The sequence below is a fragment of the Chiroxiphia lanceolata genome, chromosome 7 (assembly GCF_009829145.1).
Source record: "Chiroxiphia lanceolata isolate bChiLan1 chromosome 7, bChiLan1.pri, whole genome shotgun sequence".
NCBI lineage: Eukaryota > Metazoa > Chordata > Aves > Passeriformes > Pipridae > Chiroxiphia > Chiroxiphia lanceolata.
This window is the reverse complement of record NC_045643.1, coordinates 15782327-15809620: the sequence shown is the minus strand read 5'-3', so window position 1 is coordinate 15809620 and position 27294 is coordinate 15782327. Positions and strand designations below refer to the sequence as shown.

Genomic DNA, 27294 nt, shown 5'->3' with positions numbered 1-27294 from the left:
TCGGAGCATGGGTAAATAGCATCCTTCCCACCAGCTGCAGTTGCCACCAAATGTCACCACCTCACGCTGGCTGAAGCAAAATCTCAATCAAGACCATAATCTGAATACAATGGATTCAAATACTGTAACTCTATTAATAGGAACACCATCTTAGTCAGAAATAGGTGAAAGACACCTTGAAACAGACTTCAAAACCCAGAAGCAACAATGACCCAGTAGGACAAAAAAAATAAATATGAAATTACTTGTGTTTGACACACTTTCTGAGGCATCACTTAGCTCTGAGGAAAACTGCTCTGATAAAGAAAAATCACCTGTGAAGTAAGAAAGTCAGTAGTTCAGGTGCTCTGATGCATTTAGGAGTGCTGTATCTTGCATTTTCTTTGACCACTGAGACCAGAAAATAACCTATACTGTTCAGCAGAAACAAGACTATTGTAAAATCACAGTTCTGAAGAGCTAAAATAATTTTTTTTAAGAATTTATTTAATTGGAAATTGTCACTTTTTTTTCCTTCTCCTCCTTTTTGTAGCATTCAGAACATAATTTGTGATTTCAACTGTTATGCACAACAAAATCAACTATATCCTATTGTAAGGAAAACTGGGTAGTACAGTATATTGCATCAAAACCTGTTCAGCTACATTATCAGTGTGAACTGCTGCCCTGCAGACATTCCTACTGCTCATAGCTGGCAATGCCAGAAGCATATTTCTGTATTTTTTTTTACTGAATTTCTGGTTTAGAAAAAGGTCTACAATTGTGTGTTCTCAACAATAAAGAATTTGTCTCTCACTTGAGTGAGCTGTATCATCTGTTTTTCAGAATTTCTTCCCGCACAGAACTCTGTCACAGAACCACAATTGGTTATTTTAGAAGACTATAAAATATCTGTATCTCGATCAAGAAATTACTGCCTCTACAATAGCACAGTTATTGGGTTCACATCTATAAAACTCAGTCAGCTATGAATGTATAAAATTTATTTACCTGTAGCATCAACACAACTGTCTTTACCACGTTCCACTGAGACTTTCTGCCATCCACTATCACAGTGAATCCCCTAGCTTTACACTTCTCACTAAAAGAAGAAAAAAAATTAGAAAAAGAAAATTTGTGAACAAGTGTCTTATCACAATGACTTTGGATTTCAAGCCTCATGTAAAATACAACTACATAGTTTTTTCCTTATAAAAATGCTGCCTTATAAACCATAAGTCTACTTATTCATAAAATAACTTTGAATTTTAATGCTCCAGCATATTAACAGAAGCTGCAAATTATAATTTTCCAGTAGCACTGAATTGTATTTCATAATAGAAGTATTTCTTTAAACTTTAGCAACTCTGAAAAGGTTTCATAACCATAAACTTCAGAAAAGCCTCAGAAAACAGATCAATTTACAGTGTTGTATGGAAGACAAAGGGATGTGAGTTTTCACAATGTTACTTCTGAATTGACACAGATTTGAGGATAGAGCTACAAATCACCTGATGCATATCCAAAGGAAACCATCTAAACATGCTTAAATTTCTTTCCTGAACAAATGAACTAGGAATTGCAGTGCACAAAAAACCTCTACAGGACAGAGGCTTTGCATATAGATCTACAAGAAAGAGCATTTTAGACTGACATAATCTCTTTTCCTTCTAATAACATTTGAGTCTGCGTATACTGCAACAACAAAAACCAAAACAAAACAAAAACAAAAAACCAAAACAAAACAAAAAACACCACCTGCTGAAAACAGCTACAAAGCCAAAAGTTCAAAGGTACTTCTGCTCAAACACCAAATGGGAGAAAACAGTGAAAACTTTCCTCACTCTCTGTGCATTTCCACAAAAACCTTCCCAGCTCATTTCAAACTGAAGTTGGCAACAAGGTGCTCACAACAGCTGGACAGTGTTCAATGGTGGCAGCAACCTCTGGGTATCACCAGCATCTGGGAAGTGTTACCTTCTCACAGTCAGCACAGGAGCATCCGAAAGAGGACACGGAAGTGAGCCTGTGTTTTAGCATTAGTTACCACACAAGATATCATGCCCCAGGTTGAAATTTTTGTGTCTGGCAAAGTAACTAAAACCCATTACGTTTACATGATGTAGGAAAGCATTATGTAATCTTTACTACCCAAATCTGCAATTAGAAAACAAAGACATTTCTGTGATCCTCTTAAAAATAAAAAAGCAACCTGCATGTAACAGTAAGCATTATGTTTCACATCAACAAATTTAACTGTTATTTATTTCATGTTTAAGCTGAGCTTCATAAGGTAGGGGTGGAAGACAAATTTATCTTAGAATTTAAAAAAAATAAATAAATTACTAAAAAAAGGGAAAAAAGGCACCCTACTAGTCTATGTAGAAAAAAATAATTACAAAGTTGGCTGTCAGTCCAAGAATGCTTTTGGTTTTAAGGAACCTCTAAGACAACACCTAAGATTTTTCTGGAAGCAGTCTGAACATTCAGGCTTCATGACTGCAATGTTTAATCAGAATCAACTCAAAAGGCACATTACCACTGCTTTTAAGAACAAGATGAATAGTGTTACTACAGCATCTAGAGACGTGACTTCCTCAGGCTCACTGGAATCTAGCAGTATTAGCATCTGCTCTTCTCTACTACTAAACCTATTAAAAAAACCTAGAAACCAACAAAACCTACAACCAACCATATTCAGAAGTGAGTTACCACTTTTGAGAAGTTCAGCCAATACAAACATAAATGTCTGTATGCAAGTTAGAATAATTAAAACAAAAAAAAAAGGGCTTGGTGATTTGAGCCACAATACAGAGGATACAACAAAGGAAGCAAACTTTGGTATACACAGACAACAGCATAGCATTGCCACTTTTATTATTCTTCAGTTCTGAAGAGGTCACTTCAGAATCTGAGAATTTTAAATAGCATCAAAGAAAGGCATAAAAGTAGACCTCAACACCAGGAATAAATTGTCTGAAGTTTCAGAATGGCTTTATACACACGCTCCAAAGAAATTCTACCCAAGACAGTTTAAGGAGTTATGCTTCTCAAATTTTGGACGCAGCCAGCCATCAACACCAGAACACAGATCTCAAACCAGTTACAGTTACAATGCACATCACACACAACTGAATTAAAAGGTTACCTTACACACAGAACTTGGGGGAAAAAGTAGCATTAATGTTTCCTGGACAGCTACCTAAACTTGGGGCAACATCCCTCCTTCACCCCTCCTTTTTTCAAACATGGTCCTTTCCAGAACAAAAAAGGCAAGTGCTTGGGCCATTTTCCCATTGAAGAACAACATGCAAACCAAAACAATGACTTTTCCATACTGCCACCATAAAAGGGAGGTCATTTTTTCCACAACTGACAAACAGAACATTAAATGTGGGAACACTGACTTCATTTTCAAACAGATTTCCCAGTTTCTACTGAGTACAAAGAGTACTTTGGTTCAGTTTTTAGACAGCTATTGTTACACTAATATATGTAAAGACATACATCAGGATGAGACTGTGGAATAATTAATGCTTACTAGAACAAGAATGCCTACATCTGTTCCACAAATACGGCCAAGCCCTCAAGTCAATGAGATGACTTATGTGGATGACCATTTGGTATTTTCATCACTTTACAAAAGACAACAAAGATGTCTGAAAAACCCTAAAATTTCCACAATTAAAATATTGTGCAATATACCCATATACCTACTGATGTTTTTATTTTTAAGTAATCTAAATTTATTTTTTGCTTCTCTCTCACCAATCAGAATTTTTTAAAGCCTTAAGTAAAAAAAAAAAAAAATTGGATCCTTTAATTGTGTTTTAAAACCATTTACAGATTACACTAAGAAAAGTACACTGAACAGTCTTTAGTTATGCCACTGTTGCTCTGTTTCCAGAAGAGAAATTTAAAGGGATACAAAACCAAGTATTTATCCAAGAGGCTTCTTTGCTTTTTAAATCAGTGGCACAAGAGAACAAAACAAAGTTATGATAAAGATCAATCTCTGGATCTTAAGAAAAAAAGAAATGCAGGTAACTAAGCCAGGACCAAAAACTGTCTCTATAAGCTTGCAGTGTCACATGCACAGAACTTATTCAACAATTTTACAGCAAGGTATCGATGAGAGAGTACTCAAGTCCTCATTCAGCACATTTAAGCAGTATTTTAATTTTAAACATTTAAGGTGATCACTAACTTCAGTGAGACTGTGTATTTTTAGACAGTGCACACTGAAGCACTACAAGCTACAAAGATTAGGCACATAACAAAGGAAGAGAAGGAAGCTATTTTACTTTCAGAAACCTTACCTTTGCAAATTTCGGTGTTTGACGGGAATGGCTCATTAATTTACTTTGTAATTTAAGTGCACTGTCATTAAAAAGAAATTATGAAAGCTATCCCAAGAAAGGAGGATAGAAATATACAAGATAAAACAAACAAACAAAAAAGCCAGATATACAGAATGGAAGGACAAAGGCAAGCCTTAGTACATATCCCTTAGCTCACCGGGATGTATATTTTTAATTCAGTCAGACAGTATCACATTCTAGACAAACATTTATGTAAAATTAATTTGGTATTGAAAAGCAAATGAAAACTTCAAAAAAATTAGAAAGATCCCGTCCACCACTGGAAGAAAACTGAATGCCTTTCAAATCACCTTGGTATACTCAGAAGATAGTCTAGTGTGACACTCAGCTCATCCATACTTGTCTGTTCAAGGCATAATGGAATTGTCAGAATGAGGCCACTTCTTCTGTCCTTCCCTCCTATTTCAGAACGAGAAAGTAATTAGAAAGTTAATGTGATGACTTTGAGGTAAAATAAATACTTTTTAGTTAAGTAGTCTCAAAATACATCACGAAAGCAATCCTTAAAGTTGCTGTGAAAATCTCAACTGACATTTCACCTCTCAGTTGTGAGGATTCATTCACCACATTGATATCTAAGACATCACCAACACTTCAGAGCATAGCCCATATCCACAGCTGTCACAGTTTTTCATCTAATACTTTCGATATAAACAACACAAACCAAGTGTTCCAGAAGCATTATTTTTGTATCTCTAGATGATGTTGTTAAAAAGGATCTCTTAGACCTTCTACACTACCAGCCCACCAGAAACCCGGTCAGCTTCCAAGGTGAACATGTACCCAAAAGCTCCAGCTGGAGCTCCTGGAAACACTGACAACACAAAGGAGGATTTTGTACCACACGGGCTGCCCATGGCAGGTACTTGAAATTGGTAATTCAGTCATCAAACACATAACTATTTCTAGACCTACTTACAAACACATAACAGTCATCTCTTTAAGATAAATAGTTCCAACCAGTTGCCTTAATCTTTCACATGCATTTTCAAAACTTTCTGGTAAAAATTACACAAACAATATTGGCAACAGTAAGTTTTAATACAGTATCCATTTTATTAAGGAAACAAAACAATCACAACACATTTAAGCACATGTAGGAGTCAGTTACTAAACAATTTTCTCCATAATTTAGAAAAGCTGTACAAAGATAACTATACTCACAGGTTTATTTGGGATGAAAAACAAGGAAAGTAAATTTCCATAACCTGAGAAAGAACATCTTTATTCTCAAATTGTGCAACTCACATTGTTAAAGCAATTAAATCATGTTTTTGCTTCATAGCAGTTCTTGAATAATGGTAGAGCTGAAGTTCTATCTAATCAGTAAGAACAACTTTTTACAGAACAGTAATAGCTGTGAAATAAGACAAACCACATGAGCTCAGTAATCCTTGCAAGATGCATACACATACATTGACATAATTTGATAAGAATTCTCCCCATCCATGAGATGCAGGCAAGATAAGGAACAAACACTGCTTACACAACATATGTTGGACACTTAATTGCTACAGGTTTTTTTCCTTGTTTCCAAAGCTTTGCAAGTTCTCCAAAGAGTTTTAAAAATCCACTGATACACACACATTTTCCACATCTTCATAAAGGACTGACTGCTTTCAGTCATCCATTGCAATAGTTGTGTTCCCCTCCCTTTCTCTTTTTTGGGAGAGAATTTTTGCTGGAAAACAGCAACACACTTTTTAATAACTGTATTTCTAAACAGAAGAATTCAAGAGTGGTGATGTACGAGAAAGGACAAATGGACAGATGCTTTCTGCAGAAATTAAGAGGGTGTCTCAGTTTAAAGCAAGAGTTATTATAGATTGTTCACCCTTCTCTGTTTCTGAATGACAGAAAGCCTGAAAATTGGAGTGAAGAAGCAGAGAAAAGGAAGGAAAAATACTTGGATTTAAACAGCATTTGCTGAACTGACTAAACAAAACACAACTCAAACCCCCAAAAATATAATCTCTTGACATTTCACAAGAAGACCGTAACAATTATCTAAATTATTAGTTCCTTACAAGTCATCTTGTGTAACAACTGACAGGTTTTCCCTCAGCTTGTAAACGTTGCTACACTGAAAATACATTTAAGTTAAGGAAAAGAACTTAGAGCACCACAAAAAAAAAAAATAATTAATTTTGCACCAAAGTGGTTGTTCAAGGTTTTTTGCTGAGTTAGTAGCTTGTCTCTTTTCCCCTGCTATTTGTAATGACCTACCAGCAAGAAACCTACACAGCCATGGATTCTAAATCTGAGGAGACACTGCTCCATTAGAAAAACTGTTTTGCTTCCAGAAAAAGGCAGGAACAATATTATTTGTACCAACTTACCTCAAAAAATGCCAAGAGATTTCAGCATATAAGCACTGCAGTATGCCTTCCTAAAATATTATTTTTCTGATGATACGTTTTTAATCATTAGTATGTTTTTACTTATGAAACTATATGGAGTAAAATTGATTTAAAGAGACGTGATGAACTGATTTCTCTGTCAAGTTCCTTTACTTACACTGAGGAACACTAAAAAAACCCTAGTGTATGAATCTTTACCATTCATTACATTAAAGCATCCATTAATACCAACCAATTTCAAAAAGGTCAAACCTACTTAGAAATATGCAGGTTCAGAAAGGTTCCTAACATTTAAAATGCACTCAATAAATTACTTTCCACTAAGAATGTTTGTATTTCAAAACGGATCAGGCAGATTTAATTGCAAATTGAAAATGCACTCTAGTTAGTGAAAACTTCCCCTTGCAGTAGAATACTGAACAGTCACCATACTACACATCTGCTGTTCCTGTGGAAGAAACTCCCCACTGGTCCCAGGCTTTAATGTGAATTGAGTTTTAGGGGTTTGCTTATTTGTTTTTAAACAGGAATTGTTTGATTTGCAATTGCTGGGAACAGTAGGTAAATTCAAAGTAAAACATTCTATCAACAAAAAGAACAGGTTTCACTTCTTAAGTGACTGGAGTCGGCTAAACTAGACTAATTAAAAAAATAAACTAAAATAAACTAAACCAGAAGAACATTTAAGGCAACACTTCAATTTGTGAAGTTGACAAGTGTTCTGCAAGTTACCTACCTACAGTAAATGATACCATCAAACACCAAGAACAAACACAGCTATCTATGACAGCAGTGAAACCAGACAGCAGAGAATGTCATTCATCATTTCAAGTATTCCCTTCCTTTTTTTTTATTGGCATGAGGAGAAGAAAGTTACCTTCAAACTAAGATTCAAGAAGTTTTAATAAATACAAGGATAATTACAGTGCATAATTACTTTCCTGAATTAACTACTTGGCAATAATCAAACTGTTGCAATGCATGGCTAATTCTGCTTCCACCTGTTTCTGTGTTGGAGAAAAGATGGGTAAAAATGAAGGAAAAATTTTCTAAAGAAAATCCTGAAAATATTCACTCCGTATTTCTAAAAAAAATTAAAAAAAACCCCAGAAAGCATTATTTTTGGATGTTTGCTATATTATCACTCTTTTATATATGGACTGACTTCCTGTCAACAACTTTTTGGGTTGAGTTACAGGTTACAGCAAAACCAAGCCCTAAATGCCAACAGCAATAGTTTGGCTACTAGATTAAAAGTTTCAGAGATTCTTTTGAAATGTGACAAAGCACTAACCAACAATATATTTCCACTAAATACATCCAGCAAACACAAATAACCAATTTAAATATACCATCCAAATTATGCAGGGAGGAACCAGCTGAGGAAAACTGAAATCATACCTGAAAGAAAAGCCAATTTCTTCTTCAGAATGGGTAATATTACTGAAGCTTCCATTCTACTTCAGATAATTTTCACAGCTCTGAAACACAAGAAGTTAAAAGTTGTCAAGCATGGGAAATCAAATGCAGTGTTTCACTACAGTGAGCACTGGACACAACACTTTTGTACTTTTCTGATGGAAGCACAGAACATTGTAACCAAAATCCAAAGTATTGTAAAAAGTTAAGAAAAAACATTATCATATGCCTTTATCCATGCAAATAATCAGTTAAATATTTCTTTCTCCTCACTGGGGGGGAACAAAGAATCCAACCACAGAAACCAATGCAGAACCTCAGCCAAGGACACCAAGATAATTTATACAGAAGTCCCATTTCCCAATCTTATTAAACTGCAATTAATTTACAGGTAGATCATCTGTTTGCTCATTCAGATGTAAAATAAGTGCAAACAAGACTGCACTTTTGTACAGTCTCTCTCATATTACCAAGAATATAATAATTCTCTAAATATGTTATGCTACATGTATGTCAGGACACTGCCATTATCTTGCCATTAGCAGGTCTTCATTTGAAGAAAAACATCCAAAAAACTGAGTAATCATGTTTAACCTATACCTGGAAATGCTTCTGCTCCTTTTGCCTCCTTCCTACCCTCATGACATTTTTATTGCATTGTGAACAGCAATTTACTGTGATTAAGCTTGTGTTTCATTGACAAACCCATAGGATGCTTGAACTGCAACCTCCTCTTCCAGCCTACACGAAGTAGCAACTGGCATCTGTTTGTAACTTCAAGTTCACACTTGCACAAATCAATCCATTTAATTAAAAAACCTAATTCTGCACAAAAATACAATTCCAAGATATGCACCAGAATCCAGTCAAAATAAAAAACAGATCAAGTTGGTTTTTTTTTTTCTTTCATTCCAGACACAGGGCTTCAGACTGCAACCTGGAGTTCTCCATCTGGATACTTCAGCATTCATGCACACAAATAGAACGTTTTTTTCCTGGTATGGGGGAAGTTAACCGAATCAAAACTATAAATGATCTAGGAGAAAAAAAACCCCAACAAACTCAGAGAAATCCAAATAGAGAGCCTGAGATAAAACAGAATAGTTATTCATTTTCATGTTAAAACAATGAGCTTCATTACAAACAACAAAAAAAGAATTATTATTATATTACTATAAAACAGAAAAAAACCCATTTCAACAACTTTTTACTGTCTCTACCTGTTCCAATGTGTAATGTGTCACAATATTCACTCCAATCTCTTATCTCAAAATCTCCATATTTGTCATTTTTGCCAATTATATAAATACACATTTGAAATGTTACAGAAGGAAACAAACAAATTTCAGTTCTTTCAGGAAACTGAGTCCCAAGACGGCCTGCACTTCAAACAATTACTCAGAAAAGCATCCTATTAAAGTTACCTTTGTGCTTTGAACAAAAATGTGTATGTTACTTGTTGCAAAAATCACAAAATTCAAGAATTACTCAGGCAATAATTTCTGTCTCTCAAACCACTCAGTGTAAGCTATTAAACTTTGGCAGGACTTTTTTTAATTTTTATTTTTTTTAGATGTGGAAAGTGTACCTGAATGATTCTTCCCTCCCCTCCCCAGGTTATATTTTAAAATTATTACAAATGCCTCTTTATTATAATCAAGGAGTAAAGTTCAAACCTACACACACTTTATCTTCATACTTTCTCATACGAACAAAAGTTTGCATCAACTTACTGACTCTGGGGAGATGTTTCTTTGCAGTTCTGAAAAGACCTATTTGTTTAATGTGAAAGCACGGCCTGGCTTTCTGCCACAGTAGTGGCACTGTCCATGGATCAAAATAGTTCTTTTATTCAGTATTTCCTGGAACCAAATGAAGCATTCTGTTCAGAGTGGAGGGAGGTGAGTCAGAGCAATTACAACAATTGCTGATCAGTCCAAACACCGGGCCTTTGTTCCAGAAACTCTTAAATTTTACAATTACCTCTCCTCTGTGAAAACTCCGTTGGGACTCATCTACAAGAAAACTCATCAGAGTAGGCTATCAGAACATACCAGAAAAAAAATCTTTATGTTTAAAAAACAAGTTGAGCATCCTTTAACACTCCAGAGAATCTCAGGATGAATTAAACAAAATGTCTTTTTTTAATGTTGGAAAGTGAAACAATTTCAAGACAGCTGGCATCTACTTTCCACTGGGAGTTACCAAAAGGTACACTGCTTAAAAGCAGATCCAAGTGTATTTAGACCTACAAATAACATGTAAAGACTTCGATTTGTTTGGAGGAAGACAAAATGACAGGCTCTTAAAACTGTCCATCAAGCTCTCAATTTAGCATGAGGAAAGAATGATTTGCTGCTCAAAGCTGTACCACCGTTTAGCTGAAAGAAACAGATTCAGTGTCTATTCATTAATAAAAAACCCATTTGGACTCATTACATAGAAAAAAGCTACAGAAGAAAAACAAACACTGAAGAAAACAGATTTCACTTGAGGAAAGTGAAATTCTTCAGAAGCTGCATTTTATCACTTCCAAAGACATAACTTTTATATCCTGGAATTTTACAGATACAAAACAAATTAAAGAGGTTAAATTTGTTTGCTGAATTTCAGAAATTGCCCACCTGCAGCCTACTTTGCCAATTGAAATGCCATATGCTGAAAACTTTGTAGTTCTTTCATTTAACATGTTTCTTGCATACACACTGAAGAACCTCACTGGACTTGTTTAGAACTACCTAACCTTTCTGGTTTTTTAATCAGTATAGTAATGTCAGTCCCCAACAATGCATTCATTCTTTTGAGAATTTCCACAGAAAGGCGGCAACACTAAATTCACATAATATTTGTATTTCAAACCTAAATATCTGAAAGATGTTCCAGTGAAATAGAAAACTCTTCCAATCCCCTTGACAAGTAGAAACTAATACTACTTATGGAGAAAATTCTCTTAAATATTTAGACAAAAAATGTATATATTAAGGAGGGGATGAGAGGTTGGGAAGACAGTAAACAAATAGTTTAAAAAATTACAGAACAGGTAAAAAGACAAACGATATTTCAGGCTGCACTCCAATGTGAAATCAAATTGTAACTTGGTAGGCTGCATCCTCTGCCATTTCTAGGCTCTGGAAAGACCATAAAGTACATTGTTTTACTCCAAGAAGTCTAAAATTTCAGAAGTTCATTCAAAAAAAAAAAAAATCCACAAAATTCACACACAATAAGAACAATGAGTAACTTATCATAAAAGAGCAGAATTTTTGATGAATAAACAATATCACCTGCATTTTGTGCTACCCATCCTTAATGTCATTTCATTAAAAAAAAATAAGAACCAATGTCCAGACTCTGTTTAAAACCATTCTAAAAGTCTATTAAAGATAGAGGGCAGAGGGACAAGTTGACAGACTCCCATTGACTGGACGGCTGGAAGTAAGATGTCAGAGAAAAGCTGCCCTGCAAGTAACAGGTGTTTTCTTTCTAAGCAGCCCAGTGGAAACCACTTATCAAAAATAATCAAACCAAATTCAGGCTTAATGAGAATTAATATTAACATGTTTATTCATATTCATTAGACCTGAAACATTTAATACTCTCAGTACATGGTACAAGGTCTTTAAATGGGTTAGACTGTTCACGAGCATCTGTTGCAAGTTTCAGAGAACGAGTACTTTCTTCATTCCCTTATCATGTATCACACAAATCTGTGTAGCTGGTCTGCTAACCACAGGACTAAAAGTAAGAAAAAAAATCTGGTTTCTATTTGCTGTTCTGCTATGAAATATACATGTGGCTTTCAGCAAGTCATTTATCCTTTTTAGTCTCCATTCAGTCCCTCCATCTAATTCTCTTTTTACAAGAGTATTGTGATGTTTAATTCATTAATGTTTTTGAAGACTTGAGAGATTAGAAGGAGTTCCACAAATCTGCCTATAAATAACCAAGCAGCAGATGGGCAGCTACATTCAAAACTGTAGCAGCTTGCAAATCCAGGCACAAACAATAGCACAAATAACAATAGACATTCTGAAGTACGAGGGAAAAAAAAAGCCTCAAATCATACAGGATGAAAATACTTTTTCCTTTAAAATCAACTTCTGAATTGCAGATCTTCAAAATTAATAACTTCATGCAGGCTTTTTCAGATGCTAACTTCAACCCACAAAGTCTTACTCCACTCTTTCCCTGGATCAGCTTAAAACAAGTTCATCTGTCCCACACAGAAATAAAACCCATGTGTGAAAGACAGAGAAGGCTGAATATCACAATTACACTAAAGGATGTCATCTCTCCCACAGTTAAGTTGCACTAAGAGAAAACACAAACAAAGGTGTCTCCAGGGTAACTTAAGAAACACAAACCTGCCCCCAAAAATAGGAAAAGGCTGTAAATATTCATTAGTTAATGCTGTCTTCAATTAAAAAGCACATGAAACTGATCCACTCAGCTGGACAGTTTCAAAATAATAATAAAACATGACAGATGAATATCAGATTATGTACTCAAATGCAGTGTTTGACTTTTACCCTAACATATTACGAACAGCAGTAATAAATATTTAATATTAGAGCCCTTTAAGACCTCAGGAGAAAAGGTAAATCCAGATATTTAGGGAAGATCAAATTAAACTTTTTGCTTTTTCAACCACTTTTGTATTTTTTTTTTTTACTATCTGTAAAAACTATCCATTAAAAAAGCATACTTGAGTTTTATGTCTGATTTTGAAGTTGTACACAGTGAAAATATTCCTGATCTTCTATAACCTGCTAATTCACAATAAGTATTAAGAAAATAAAAACCATAGACTCAGTAGATTTCATGAGTATGTAAGCTAGTTTAAAGCAAAATGCAACCACACAATGTCATTTCCATTACACATACACAGTTAGTGTAGCTCAGTAACTTGCTATGGCAGTTGAATGGACAGATTGAAAACGTGCTCTGATTTGGGTTAAAGCTGGGGTTAACAGCATGCTAGGCCATGATCCAAAAGCACATTGGCATGCCCATGCCAAATCTAAGCTTGGAAAAATTCCAATTCTTCTGCTCCATTTTCACCTGAAGGTTCAAGTCTTACCTCATAACAGGCTTTGTCTTTTAACTACAATTAACAATAGAATTTGGAAGAGCTGTCTGTTAACTACTTCCTCTATTTAACCCATCTTTCATATTTGTTTCCCACCCTTTTTTCAACTCCTCAACATTCTGTGAAAAGTGAAATAAAAAGATGAGCAACAAAAAAGTGATGAACAGTATAATGAATAACAAACCAGCAAATGGAGAACAGGTGAGTAAGAGGTTATGCCATCTGAGAAGAAAGACATCGTGCACCTGAGTTTTAACTTTGATCTCAGTCAACTATTCATTTCACAGAATGGCAGAGCTTTTCCTCAGACTTCAAGCAAAAGCCAGAAGGAGAGAAAAGAAGGAAGAGTACCAAGCACAGAAAAAAATATAACTAAGGATGTACAATAACATCTGCATGTACAGCTGTGAAACACAATACCAACACCTCAGTCTTTCCATACAACAAGGTCAACTACAGGATACTGTGCAGCAATTAGCACACTTCAAAGAAGAGCACTCCTTGGATGCACAGGCCATGTTCACAGAGGGCAGGCTTGCTCCAACCCAAAGAAATACACACAGACGTTCACAATGATGCTACAGCAGCTGACATACAAAATGATACCTTGCTAGAGTTTTCTACCCTTTTCAGCCTCAGTCCAAGCCAAACACACATGGTCTATGCTAAGTTACAGCAGCTTTTCGGCTTCTTTAATCTAGAATAGTAGAGAAAATAAGTCACAGGTTTTGGATGCATCTCCATATTCCCTTTTCTGTCATATTTACAGTGAGAGACACCATATTTACCTTCCTGCAGAACCCTACCGCTTGCCCTTGTAGGGTGTTACACAGGTAACAGAAGACCAATCTACCCTCCCTCCCTTGCAACAGGCAGTCAAACCAGCAGAAGCTGCAGTCATCTGGTACAGTCCCAACTCATTTAACACTATCAAGTTACCACAGAATACACAAAATTATGAAATTTAAGAGGCTGCTTCTTCCACCACTTTCTACATAGCAATAGGTCAATTGAAATGCTACGTTCAAAGCATGGCCGAGACATTTGCTCTTCTTTGTCACACTTGCCTAAGGCCTGTTAAAAAAAAAAAAAAAAAAATCTTATGCTTACCTCTTAAAATTTTACTTAGTCAAAAGTCATGTGGAAATAATACAGAAATCAAACAGATTGCAAATTATCCCACAGAAATAGTTTTTGAGTCATAGGTTGCGGGGAAGAAAAATAAGCAACAAACAGCAAAATCCAACTATATACTCCTCTTCAAGCTCCCTCTATTCAAACAAACAAACAAACAAACAAAAAACCCCCATCAAAACAAATAAACAAGTCTTAAATGCTTGCAAAAATGAATATCGTATCACCAGTTCTTTAAGGAACTGTCCAAAACCAGCTTGTGATGAGAGATCAGAGAGCTCTTCTGCCTTCAGTACTTCATAAAAAGAACTAAGGCAGTGGGAGGAATGAGACTGGACAGTCCAGGCCATAAGCAGCCAAGTCAAAAGACAAAGTCAAACAGCTGTACTGATGAGTACAACTGCTGGCAGTCTGGAGCAAATGAAAACACACTTTCCTCTGGGGTGCAAGATTAGAACTTCTTGTTCCTTTTATAACACTTACATAAGAAAACAACCTACAGCTTCATAACAATACACGTATTCGGCATTGGCTACAAGTGCATACGGCTCGGGGCCACAGGAGTCACTTCTCAGCTCAGTATAGTGACACTCAATTGAACAGAAGCAAAAAGAAATGCTGCTCTAAACGGAGAGCCATCTTGAGTGGCAGGGGTATGAAAGGATAAGTTATTTTTTGAAAAGAAAAGTAAGGTGTAGACAAAAGTGTAGCAGACACAAAAGCAGTCCTCCTTTAGGTGGAGAAAACTGACACAAAATAAGAAGAAAACAAACAAGGGACTAATAAAAAGACTATTTATAAATCTCTAAAACTTTGGGTTTGATACATGACCAAAATATTTCCAGCTCAAGAGTAAGATTTTGTGTGGACCTTGAAACATCCTGCACAATTTCCTCTGCATCAAAAAATCAAATATATTACAGTTGTGTGTTGCCTCCTCCTCAATGCACAAGGTAGACACAACGAGGATAATAATAAAAACTCCTTCATAAGGAATAAATAAATAACTTCAGAATTTTTCTAATGTTAACCAAACATGAAAGTACAAGAGATTGAAATATATCAGATCTGGTACATAAATATCTTGTTCATATTTTTAAGTTTCTAAATGTTTCAGAAATACATTAATTCACTACTTTACAAAGCAAAAATCATTATCTGAGCTGTCCTTGAACTAGTGTGTGCAAGAGAAATAAATCTTGCCTTCACTTTGACGAATGTCTTCAGTTTTTTTACTCAGGATAAAAACTCTGAACATTTCAACTGCAAATCACAAATTTGCCACAGCAACCACCTGGGGTAACCACAGCACCTCACCCTCTCTCCTAACCCTTCAAAATAAAACATGTAGCATTCCACTACCGAAAAATAAACAAATAAATGGTTACACGCTTCAGAAAACGTAAAATCAAGCTTTCTAAACTGCTACCTGCAGCATCCTGCATAGATGCAACACTTATACACTTTTCAGTTACACTATTTTCTAGGGTCAAATTAGAATGCAAAATGAAAGAATCAGCAAACAGAACGCCAGCAGAGAGAAAACAGACAACCTGCATTGCGGGTATACTGATTAGAAAGAAAGCATAACTTTTACCAATACCAATAAGTAGACAACTCTTGGCAACTTTCATCTATGCATTATGTGTCCATCCTGATCCTTTCCCTCAAGAAGGGGATTTATTTTCTCAAGTTCGGCCACAGATATTGTTTAGTGAACAAAACATCAAATTAATATCAAATTCATTTGTCTTAGTCTTTCAACACAATTTTTCTTGGCCTTACTTGGTCTGGTCAACACTTATCCTTCATGATACCTCTCTTACATCACATCTCAAATACAACTCTGCCAACATCACAGGTGTTTATCTTGGCTCTAAATTCTCATGTGCCTACTACATCTACCTCCCCTGAATTATTGATTCTGCAAAGCCCTAAGTCATACCTTCATCTCCTCTTAACTATTGTAATTTCCTTCTTAATGGGTTCTTTATGTCTCAGCATTCCAAACTTCAGCTTGTCCAAAATGCAGCAGTTCATCTTCTCACCTGAAAACAGGAAAACAACACTCCAGATTGATTTTAACTTGCTTCCTTGTTTAGAGTCTGCTGTAAAGTTACTTACTTCAAAAATCTCTCACTCTTAGTCTTAAGAGTAAAAAGCTTTGCCAATGCATTTTTGTATTTGCTCAATGTGCTCGTCTCTCATTTATCTTCCAACACAAGCTTATCAACACCATCGGAGCAGCAACAATTACCTCCACGCTTTTAAAATTTCTTTCCTTCCTCTTACCCACTACCACAGAACCCTCTTAACATTAGAATTCACTTATCTCCAGTCTTATGCTTAAGCATCCTCTAATATATTTACAGACACTCCTCTCTTTGTGAGACACCAACACCACACAAGACACAGTAACACAGGCTGCACTGAGGGCTGCACAAACCATGTAACATAACTCCAGCTTTGGTTATGTTATAGCGCCTTTTATAGATTTTTTTTTAAAAGTCACAAAATGAAAACAAAGTAAAGCAAGTAACTTAATGAAGGCATGAGATAAAACCTAAATAAGTTTTTACAAAACCAACTGCAAAAATATTGTTCTATGTAGTCTACTCACCAGTATCAAAGCTTCATAAGGACCAAATACAAAGAAATGAAAATTGTAGAGATCTCATTTTTGGAAGAGATTTATCTTACTTACCATTGGTACTGGAATGCAATGTCTGTTAGGGTTACAAGTTTGAGTTCCAGATCCCAGATTCTGCAAATTCAAATGAAAAAGTATTTGACTATATTTTTAGATTTTAATACTCAATCTAAGACTTTATTTCCTTGGAGGCTGAAAACAAGGGTTTCTTACAGAGCTACATGATAGGGGAGTCAACATTGCCATTATATATTCATAAATACTTGTACACTAGGCATTTGAGTTTAGTGGGACAGCAGGAATCCAATACTTCCTACCAAAACATATGGTAGACATCAACATTGTTTACAATTAGCAGGCAATGCTCCTGAGGCAGCACCGGAAGCAGCGGGAAAGTAACAAAAACCAGAATCCTTGCAGTCTGCTTTCAATCAGAGGTAACCTACACTGAGTTTTAGGCTAAATTGAAAATTCAACAATGCTAGTGGGTTTTCTTGTGAAGAGGAAGAAGGCATTGCTACGAAGTTACTCACCGCTATAAAATTTAAAAAGGCAAATTATAACTTGAATAAAAAAATTTAAATAGTCCCTATTTATATTAGAAGATGCAGAATTAACATATAAGTATCAAACATTAAACCTCAGCAAATGCTTTAAGACTTGCATGAAACTTTGATCAAATTCCACCCACCAAATGAAATCCACCAACACCTCCCAAGAAGTCAAAATTAGCCTATGCTGTATAACAGGTGAAGCCAAGATGACAAACACACTTCACTGGTTTTACAGTAATAGCAATCAGTACAGTAATTTAACTAACAGTAAGTTTTAAATTTAAAAAAAAATGGAAGTTTTCTAGTCAGCCTCAAAAAGATGGAGAGAAGGCAAGAGGACACACCTATGGATCAGGAACAAAAACATCAATAGCAAGTGCTCAAGACAGCTTAAGAACAGGCACAGTGGAAATCCTGCAACATCATTTCTAGGGTAGGCTCTGTTTATTTTATCAGAAGCTACCTATTGAAGGTGTTCTGTATTTCCCCACCCAACCATAGTAACTGGAGAATAAAGGTGTTCCTCTTAATGTTCTATTCCTACGGACTCTTTGACAGCTATGTAGCATTGTATTTAAGTTCTTCCAGAAGTTTCTCCAGTTCCCCTTCCTACTACCACTCTCATGCAGCAGACAACTGAAACTGAGCTGAACTTCACCTGACTCCTTTATTCTGTTGACAGAAAATAACAAAACTATGTACACTTTTCCTGTTTACGCAAACTTTACCGAGAAACAGGAATCCACAGCCCATTTAGAATTATAGCCTACAACTCCAGGAGACATCACACCACTTTTTCTTACAAGAAATTTAAAAACACATCTATTTCTATTTCTTAACTTGTATTTCTAGAAAAACTGATGTTACAGATCAACTAAATTGCAAATAAAATATCATCTATTAGCATACTCCACTAGGAAAAACAGTTTGCTGAGTGATTTTACAGGATTCTTCAAGCAGCAATCTATGACAAAGAATTGTGCAAAATCCTAAAATCCATCAGTAAAAACCACATTGTAATTCCTCTTAGTTTTGACAGGAGGTTTTCACACAACCACAGAATCATCAGGGTTGAAGGGACCTCTGGTGATCATCTAGTCCAAACTCCCTGCCCAGGCTGGGTCACCTACAGCAGGTTACACAGGAAGGTGTTCAGGTAGGTTTTGAAAATCTCCAGAGAAGGAGACACCACAATATCCCTTGGCAGCCTGTTCCAGTGCTCTGCCTTGTTGCTTTTTTCCCCGACAGAGCAAAGCACAATGAGCACCTCACCAGCAAGCAGCAGGCCTCTCTAACCAAGCTTTGATTCTATTCTGTGGTTCACCTTCCCCCTTTTCTCTGTATTAAGTTTCTGTTGGTATAGACAATAGCATTAGGACTATAAAAGCTCACATTCAGAAAAAGGAGAACCCCTATTAGCACAGAAATTAATCACCATCAGTAATCCTATCATGTAATAACAGTATTCACTATTTACTATACACTGAATCTTAGCAGGTGATGTCACACAATGGAGAAAAAGGGGAAAAACCCACAGTATTTCTTCATCATAGGGAATTTTAATGTATGAACAAAATCAAGATCTAATTGTTAGGACAATGCAGACATTGCAATACTAAAAATGGAGAGGACGTTGGTCCCCATTTCCTTTGGGATGAAGAAAGATGAGAGAACAACGGAAAAAAGCATCTATTAATACATACCTACATAAGCCTTACCAATTCTGCTCATTAAAAAACTTACAAAACAAAAAATAAAGAGCCATTCTCCACTAATTGTCTCTACTCTTGCTTCCATACACTCGTTCAAACTCCTTAAGAAAAAGGGTGCTTTAGAGCATCGCCTTCCTACAATTGCCTGGCTAAGAAGCTCTGCTCAGGAGTAGCAAGGGACGCTACAATTACGGGGGGAAAAGGCAAAACTGATAGACAATAGACCTGTCAAAAATCAAAGCAAGGATAACCACGGCTTTGAGCAACCACAGCTTCAACAGTGAATCAGCTTCCCGACCAGGCAGCGCTTCCAGAAACCCTGGAGCGCCCGCCGCCGCGGCGGTGACACGGCCGTGACTCGTTCCCCCCAGCCCGCCGCTGGACTGACCACTGGCCACACACCGGGAAAATCCCACTGCAGCCAAGCGGATCTGCGAGCCGAGAGCCGGCTCCCGCCCCCGTCTCCCTCCGGTGTGCTCTCCGTGCCCGGAGCCCTCTCCTTCCCCCCGAGCCTGCCGTGACACCCGCGGCGGGGCCCGGCGAGAGGGGCCGCCGCCCTCCCGCGCCCGCACAAAGGCAAAAGCTCCGCCGGCGGCGGCGGCCCCTCGGGAGCCCCCCTGGGGAGCCCCCCCGCCACGTATGTAGCGGCGGCACGAACAATACCCAAACCTGTTGCGCGGGTTCCCCTGGGCCGCACCGACCTCCCGTGCCCCCGGCACGGGAGCAGCCGGCGGGACCCGCCGAAGGGCAGCGGGAGGGGTGGGGGGGCTGCCCTGCCGCACGGCCGGGCCACGGCCACCCCCGGGCGGGCTGGGAGCCGCCGCCGCCCGGCGGAGCGGAGCAGAGTGGAGCACAGCGGAGCGCCCCGCGGCCCCACCGCCGCCGCCCGGGAACAAAGCGCGGCCAGGCCGCAGGGCCTGCGCTGCCCTGTGCGGGGCTGCGGCGAGGGCAGAGCCCCCTCCCGACGCGGGTACTCACCCGGTGCGGCGCTGCGGGTGCCCGGGCTGGGAGGACGCGGGGCGGAGCCTGGACCCGCCCGCTCTAGTCGGGCTGCGGTGGCTGCCCTCGGCCGCTTCGCACCGCCTCGGCCGCCCGGCGGCAGCCCCTGGGGACGGGGGCGGCTCCGACCCCTCCTCCGTCGGCAAGGAGACGGTGAGCGCCGGGCGCTGGCGGGCCCGCCCCCGCTCCGCTGCCCTCGGCCCAGCGCCGCCCCCGCCCCGGGCGCGGAGCCGCGGTACCGCCCGCCCGCCCCTCGCGGAGCCGGCCCGGAGCCCCGCCCCGCCGGCACACAATGCGCCCGTGCCGACGCTGAGCTCCGCAGGCCGCGGCACCGCCCGGCCCGGGCCCGCAGCTGACGGAGGAGCCGCGGTCAGTACTCGGCGTAGGACAAGCGGGAGTCAGCCCGATGCGGAGTTTTTAGCGCTGGCAGCCCTGCTAGGATAAGAGTATTCGTGCTTTGCTCTGTGGAGGTACATCCATGTGCGTGCTGATAGCGCGTCCAGGGGCTCACAGGTGAACGCTGGCCGCTGATAGTGCCTCAGGCAGGGGTCGACTACCCGCGGGGCCACCAGTGTTTCAACAGTCATGGAATCGCAGAATATCCAGAGTTGGAAGGGCCCCAAAAGGATCATCGAGTCCAGCTCGGCACTGACATATATTTTGTTTCCCCTCTGATGGCCACTAATAATCCATTGTCTGTCCCAGCTCCTGGACAAGGACTCTAAAATTCTGTCATGCCAAGACTAAAATAACACAAGTAAAAATGCAGAAAGAAATTCTGTGAAGAAAGCTGGCCAGGACACTTGTCTTGGATTCAGCCTAACTGCCCTAGGACAGGTTGCCGTCAGTCTTAAATCTCCTGCTGACCACATCATTGTTAAGCTACATAATGGGTCTTTTAAAAGTTGGCTTCTGCAAACTCTGTTTTAACTGTAATTTTGCTCTTGTTATTTCCAGAGCAAATGAATGTAATTTACTGAATCTCATTCCAGATATGAAAACTGTCTCACAGAGGCTGCAACTGCTTTGTTTCTTCCCTCAAAATGGAGTCTGCAGAAATGTCTCTGTTCGCCACCTTTCCTGGTGGCTGCCCAGTCAACATCTGCTGCAGCCATCGCCCTCAGCGTCACCATCGGGGCATGCCTGTGGTACTGACCTCATCCCTGGCCTCTGCTGACTCAGAAAGCTGTCCCTCTCTCAGCAACACCACCCACTGGACATGTAAGAGCTAAAGAATCGTTATCAAAATTTCCAGATGAGGCCTATCAGCTAAGGCCTGCCAACCTCGAAAACATATCTTCTCTGTTGGGTCTTTCTTTCCTGGAAGAATACTTAAAACAGCAGCAGCAAAAAAAGAGAAAGAGCAAAATGACTTCCTTAACAACCTGTAGAGATAAACAGGGATAAATGATCTTCATCAGCTTCCCACCAAAAGTATTTGCTGTAGAGAACCAAAAAAAATTATTTTTACTTTATTAAAAGTGGAAAATTTTAGTAATATTTTAAACGTATTCCCTAATGATTTAAGAATATGCTAGATATAACTTTTAGGTCATTCTTCTACATTTATGCTTATTGCATACATGGGGGCAAAGGTAAGATAATAGAAAGAAGCTTTCACTACTCATCAATATTTACTTGAGATCCCACAGGCTGTATCTTTGTAATCTATGAGTGTAGGACAAATAGTATTTCAGAACACTAGATAAGTGTTCTGATACCCAGCAACAATGTCCACCACATGTAAAAACTCAGTGGGACTCACTGACATATATATCTCTAATCTTTAAAAGGACCAAGACTAAAATCAACAAAGGGAAAACTATGGCTGATCGTCATGCTTGAGTTTTTCTTTGTTATTTCACACTTCTAAGACCCTTCCTAAGTACAGATATTACATTCTGTGTACCATACCTATCACACAGCCTATACAATAAAGGAAAGTGTGCCTATTTATGTTGGGTGCTTTTGTTTTGGCTTGTGGATCTCAAAATCTTCAGTACACATGAACTCATTCACCCTAGTAAATGTTCTCATGGTTACTTTTGGGGGAGGGGAGGAAAGGGGAGGGGAGGAGAGGAGGCGGAGAGGGAGAGGAAGAAGGAGAGGGAGAGGAGAATTCAGGCCATAAGGACATAAATCCTACTTCTCTGTGTTTCCAGTCACAATTGGAATCTCTTCTCAACGACTGAACGAAACTCCTCCTACAGACAGGAGGGGCAGAACTCTTGCAGTGGCTTCCATAAAACAGAGTAACCCAAAAGTCACTCTCAATTGGCTGGAGATATGCTAGTTTAAGTATCAAGATGTTGCATCAAGTTTTCTGACTTTCCTTTTCCATCTGTACTCTGCTGAATGCTTTTCCAGGACAGAATCTGACATGATTAATTTTGTTTAAGGTCATACCATCAGTTCAGAGTTGTAGTTAATTGCCTTTTCCATGCAAACTGCCAGTAGGAACAAATCACAGTACATTTTTGTATCAAGGATCCATTCGATTGAAATGGACTTTAATACATGCTATTATTCCCCAGCAGACATGCCAGATTTGCTCAAATACAAATGAAAGTAAATAGGCTGAAAACATCCTGAGCTTTGGGAGCTGTGCTGTGTGCCAGCACAACAGAGCCTTTGTTAAAGGCAGAGCAGCGCTCTCACAACACAGTTACTGCTTCCAGCTTCAGTTGCTGTACTTCTAGAAAAATCAGCCTTCAAAGAAAAACAAACAACACGCCCATATAGTTCTAGTGGACCCCAACTCATGGTGGCACTGGTGACACTGACCTCAGGTGCCACCAGGTGTGACAGTGGCCCTCCTGCGCAACACCATGGCCCTGCTACACATCTTCGCTCTTGCTCCACTTGCCACTGGGCACAGGGAGATGCTCCCGGGCACAGCCTTGCACCAGGCAGGCTGGAAACCCTCCACCTGGAGTGATTTACTTTGCTGCCTTGCTTGCTATTTGCTTCCACATCTCTGTGAAACAGATAGGCAATTGTTTTTACTTGTAGCATGTAAAATGATACAAGTAAAATGAATGTGAGCACTTAAATTAGCGTGAGCCAACAATACCCAATGTATCACCTAAGATGTAACTTGCAGAACTATCCAATTCATAAATGGTATATACAGAAAATAAGCAAATAACTATATGCAGTGGAACTAGTGTAAGCTGGCAGCAAAGAATTCTAAATAAAAACTGTAGATTGTTTTTTATGTGCAGCTTTATGATCATAATAAGATGGCACCATCATATTCACAGGTAAGCAGCAGAGGCATGTACTACTTTAAAACTTTATGTGTTTGTCATACAGACAGATTCATATTGGCAAAACAGTGAAAAAAGTCCCTTCTATGTTGATAAATAGTATCAGAAGGTTTGGGAAGTGAAAGTGACAGAAAAATATAAGCATTCAGTGCACATTCAAAACATCACAGAAACAAACAAAAGATCTGCTACAGAACTCAGTGTGTGACCTACCATTCACTGGCTTCTGAAGGTAAGGCACATTCACCTGCTACTAGCATCAAGATTTGAAATGTCCTTCTAAACAAAAATAGTAGGTTTTAATCCTGAACTGAAGAGTGCTTGTTTCTTCTGAAACAATTACAACAAAGCCTTAAATTGTGCTCTTAAAATAATCGGAAACTCGAGTCCCAAATAACACAAACCCATGAGATTGCATTTAATGACAAGCGCAAGTTGAAAGCCCAGCACTCTGAGTAGGCAGCATCTAGTAGGTTTGGAATAATCTACGTTTCACTGTATTCACACTTATCAATTGGTGTGTAAAACAAGCTTTTAAATAGCTTGGCAATAATTTTGAAGTTCTTCAATAAATTATTTTAAAAAAAAGTCTTTGTTTTATAAAGTTATTGTATGAGTGACGTGCCTGTAATGAGAGACAGCAGTATGAAACTTTACAAGATTCTAAAGAGTCGGGGGCATTTTGTGTCTTTTTTTCATATGCTTTTTAGTGTTCAGGTAGAAACAATAAAGCATACCCTGATTTCATTATAGCCTTCCAAGTACTAGAGGCTGTTAAATTATATGTCCCACAGCAAACTCTGCAGTGACTTTTATTACTTTGTTTAATTTTTTTTATTTTCTATAAAATACAATCTTCATAACTTGATCTTTCTTGTATAAAATAAAACAGAAGCCTAAAGGCTACATTCCCTGAGAAATGTTTAATAGGAAGCAAAGCTATCTGTGGTCAGTATCTTTCTGCTCAGGTTTCTTAAACATGAAAATGGTTTCCTCACAAATTTATTTCTTCTTGTGAAGGAGAAATGGTTTCTGGCTGGCAATAGACCCTGAGCCTCCATGATACAGGGAGAATGCCTTCCTTTCAGCACAGGAAATTGGTCTACAGGGTCTGGTTTGAGTCTTAATGTGCACTAACAAAGGCATGGATCTTGAATCTATAGCTTTACTCAGAAGGTACACGACAGCACAGTGGACATGGCCATGTCTCAGGTCGTGTTTTTGGCTGCAGGGGAAGGAGATGAGAACCACTTTCCCAGTCATGGTAGGTGCTTGTGCCATACCACTGAGCAGGTTTGGTGGGATGTCTACAGCCATACTGTGTTGCCTGGTGGCTCAATCTGATCATGGATTACTGCCATGGCATTTGCTGAAGAAAAGGAACAGCTGTACTCACCATACTAGTTATCACATGAGGCATAACAGCTCTGAAGAGATATGACTGAAATGCTAACTATAGAAGTAACAGAGAAAGAGCTGATAGTCAGTGACATTTTGAATGACTCCTGTACAAAACACCTAATGTTCTGCTGCAACCATATTTGAAGATCCGTGCTTGTTGGAATTCGAAACTCAACTATCAGCAGAAAAGGAACTAATAAAATTACGTAGCAGGCCGTGGACAACAGGAGCTGGGAGAAACTCCTTACTCTGAGGAGCTTAATCACAACACCCCTTAATATTTAGCTGTGTTTGATTGTCCTGTCTCTTTCAGCAACATATGGAAAGACTTTGTGATGATGTTGTCAGACAATGTAGAAGCACCTTTGTTCTCTTCCCCCCTTGTGGTCCTCGCTACAGGAAAATATTAACCACTTGTGTAATTGTAGCAGAGAATTGTGTAATCCTCTAGTTAGCATAATCCATTCCCTAGTTAGCATAACCTGTCCTCTTCATTAACATGTCCTGCCTCCAAGACCCTTATACTGCGTGTTGCATGTTCAATAAATATTCCAATTTCTACCCCCGAATTGGGATTGCTTAGTTATTGACCTCTACACATGCTGCTTTCTTCTGCTTGCACCACAAAAAAAGGAAAGAACAGGGATTTTTCTAATGAGACTTGATTACTTGCTGTCTCCCTGCAACTTGCTTGCTCTTTGGCCATGAAGTTTATTAGCATTAGCCTGCAGAAGAAGCTGGACTTGGTACAACCACCATTTTTGTTTACATTAGATTTGCTTTTCATTTCCAGCTTCAAAATTAACTATTAGCAAAATGTTAACAACACAAAAAGAGGTTTGATGGTAATATATGTCAGGGATCAAGAAATGAGTGTCCTGTACTGTAGCTGTTGCTTCATGTGGTCTTAGTGAAGGGGAAGACAAAGAAAGCTTTACAATTTTTGTGTGAATTCTCCATATTGTGTGATTCTAGATTCTAGCACAGTTCCGACAATGAGATGTTACCGAGCATGTTACCGAGAAAAAAACCTGTTCTGTAGCTTTCTTCTGTGTGTCATAAGGGGGATAATTTGGAAAGAGAATTAATTGAAAGGAATTTCCCAATATTTTTTCTGTAAGAATAAATAGCAAATCTTTCTATGTTAACAGGAACTGGTCAGTTACAGATTTTAAATATATTCTCTGTATAGATTCCTCTTTATATAACTTGGATTTCCAACTTTACAAACAGCAGCTTGCTTCAAGGGTATATACTAACGCTAATCACAATCATTGTTAGCAACAGTGAATTGAAAGAGTGTAAGAAATATGAGCTATTTTTAGAGGCAATAAGAGGCAGAGCTCTTCACTCTCAGAAAAAAGCCATTTTTAGGAGTGAGTGGCTAAGCTGGTTAAAATTCTTTGCTGTATCTGCTAGTCTATGGATGTCCTTAAAGCTACCTGACTTCATAGTTTATAGGTTTATTAAGCATTTAGAAGCTTTACATTGTATCCTTTTGCACAGAAGAGAGCTTAAGTTATGAAGATTCAGTGTTATATGGTGTTCAGTTACTCAGCGTTCCATGTTCACCCTGAGTCAGGAATCCTCTTCAAGGCAGAGAGAATGTCATTGCTAAAAATCCAACTATTTTTCAAAAAAAAAAGTAATTACATCTGTAATTATAATTAAAAAGTAAAACATCTTGGAATGTGTGGAGTTTAGTTCTCACTGGCTTATCTAAACTGTGGAGTACAAGCTTTACTTTAATGCAATTTGAAAGAGCAGTCTCAAATATAATCAATTATGTTTATCCTTAATGTAAAATATTTCTAAAATCTGTGACAGAATGGCCAGGATTTTCAAATACATCCAAAAGCCCTGTGAGCCAAATCAGGAGACATGTTTCTAATCCACAGAGGTGTTTTAAAATCCCACTCTCTTGGTCCTTGTTTTGTTGTTGTTTTGCATAGTTCACAACTAGTTTATAAACCTCTTCCTATATCTTTTCTGAACACATGCATCAGAAGTCCTGGGCAATCAGGCTGCAATACTTATCTTATTCATGGAGGTCACATACATTACAAATTCATTGTTAAAGTCATTCAGACCACCTTGAGAATAAAGTACTATTTAAATGGAGTTTGAATAATACTGTCTAATCCAAAGTGCTGACAATTTTCTAGTCTGAGGCAAGGATTTCTTGAGCTTTTCATCTTTACAGTATTTGGTGTTATACAATAACTGAAATTTGGATGTAACTGCTGAGTACTAAATTAGGTAGTTGGCACTTCGTATTCTAGTACATGAACATAATTTCAGAACAGCTCATACTGAGAGATAGGAAAAATAGGGCAGCGATGAACA

The 27294-nt window shown here is 38.4% G+C and overlaps 1 protein-coding gene across 5 annotated transcripts in view; it reads right to left on the bottom strand.

Moving 5' to 3' along the window:
* The window catches only part of SESTD1 (SEC14 and spectrin domain containing 1), a 54782-nt gene extending 34320 nt beyond the window's left edge, over nucleotides 1–20462 (bottom strand). Inside the window, exons 1-6 of one of the 5 annotated variants that reach the window (XM_032692893.1) lie at nucleotides 20258–20462; nucleotides 17068–17127; nucleotides 16309–16411; nucleotides 8123–8202; nucleotides 4652–4760; nucleotides 991–1081 (exon numbers count right to left, since the gene is read on the bottom strand). In XM_032692893.1, coding sequence (XP_032548784.1) covers nucleotides 991–1081; nucleotides 4652–4760; nucleotides 8123–8177 — 255 coding nt within the window. In that variant the 5' untranslated portion in view covers nucleotides 8178–8202; nucleotides 16309–16411; nucleotides 17068–17127; nucleotides 20258–20462. Of the gene's footprint in view, nucleotides 1–990; nucleotides 1082–4651; nucleotides 4761–8122; nucleotides 8203–13825; nucleotides 13854–16308; nucleotides 16412–17067; nucleotides 17128–19948; nucleotides 19968–20257 lie in introns of those variants that run through there. The other 4 variants (XM_032692897.1, XM_032692894.1, XM_032692895.1 and 1 more) reach the window with 4 other exon arrangements.
* Between the last annotated feature and the right edge of the window lie 6832 nt (nucleotides 20463–27294).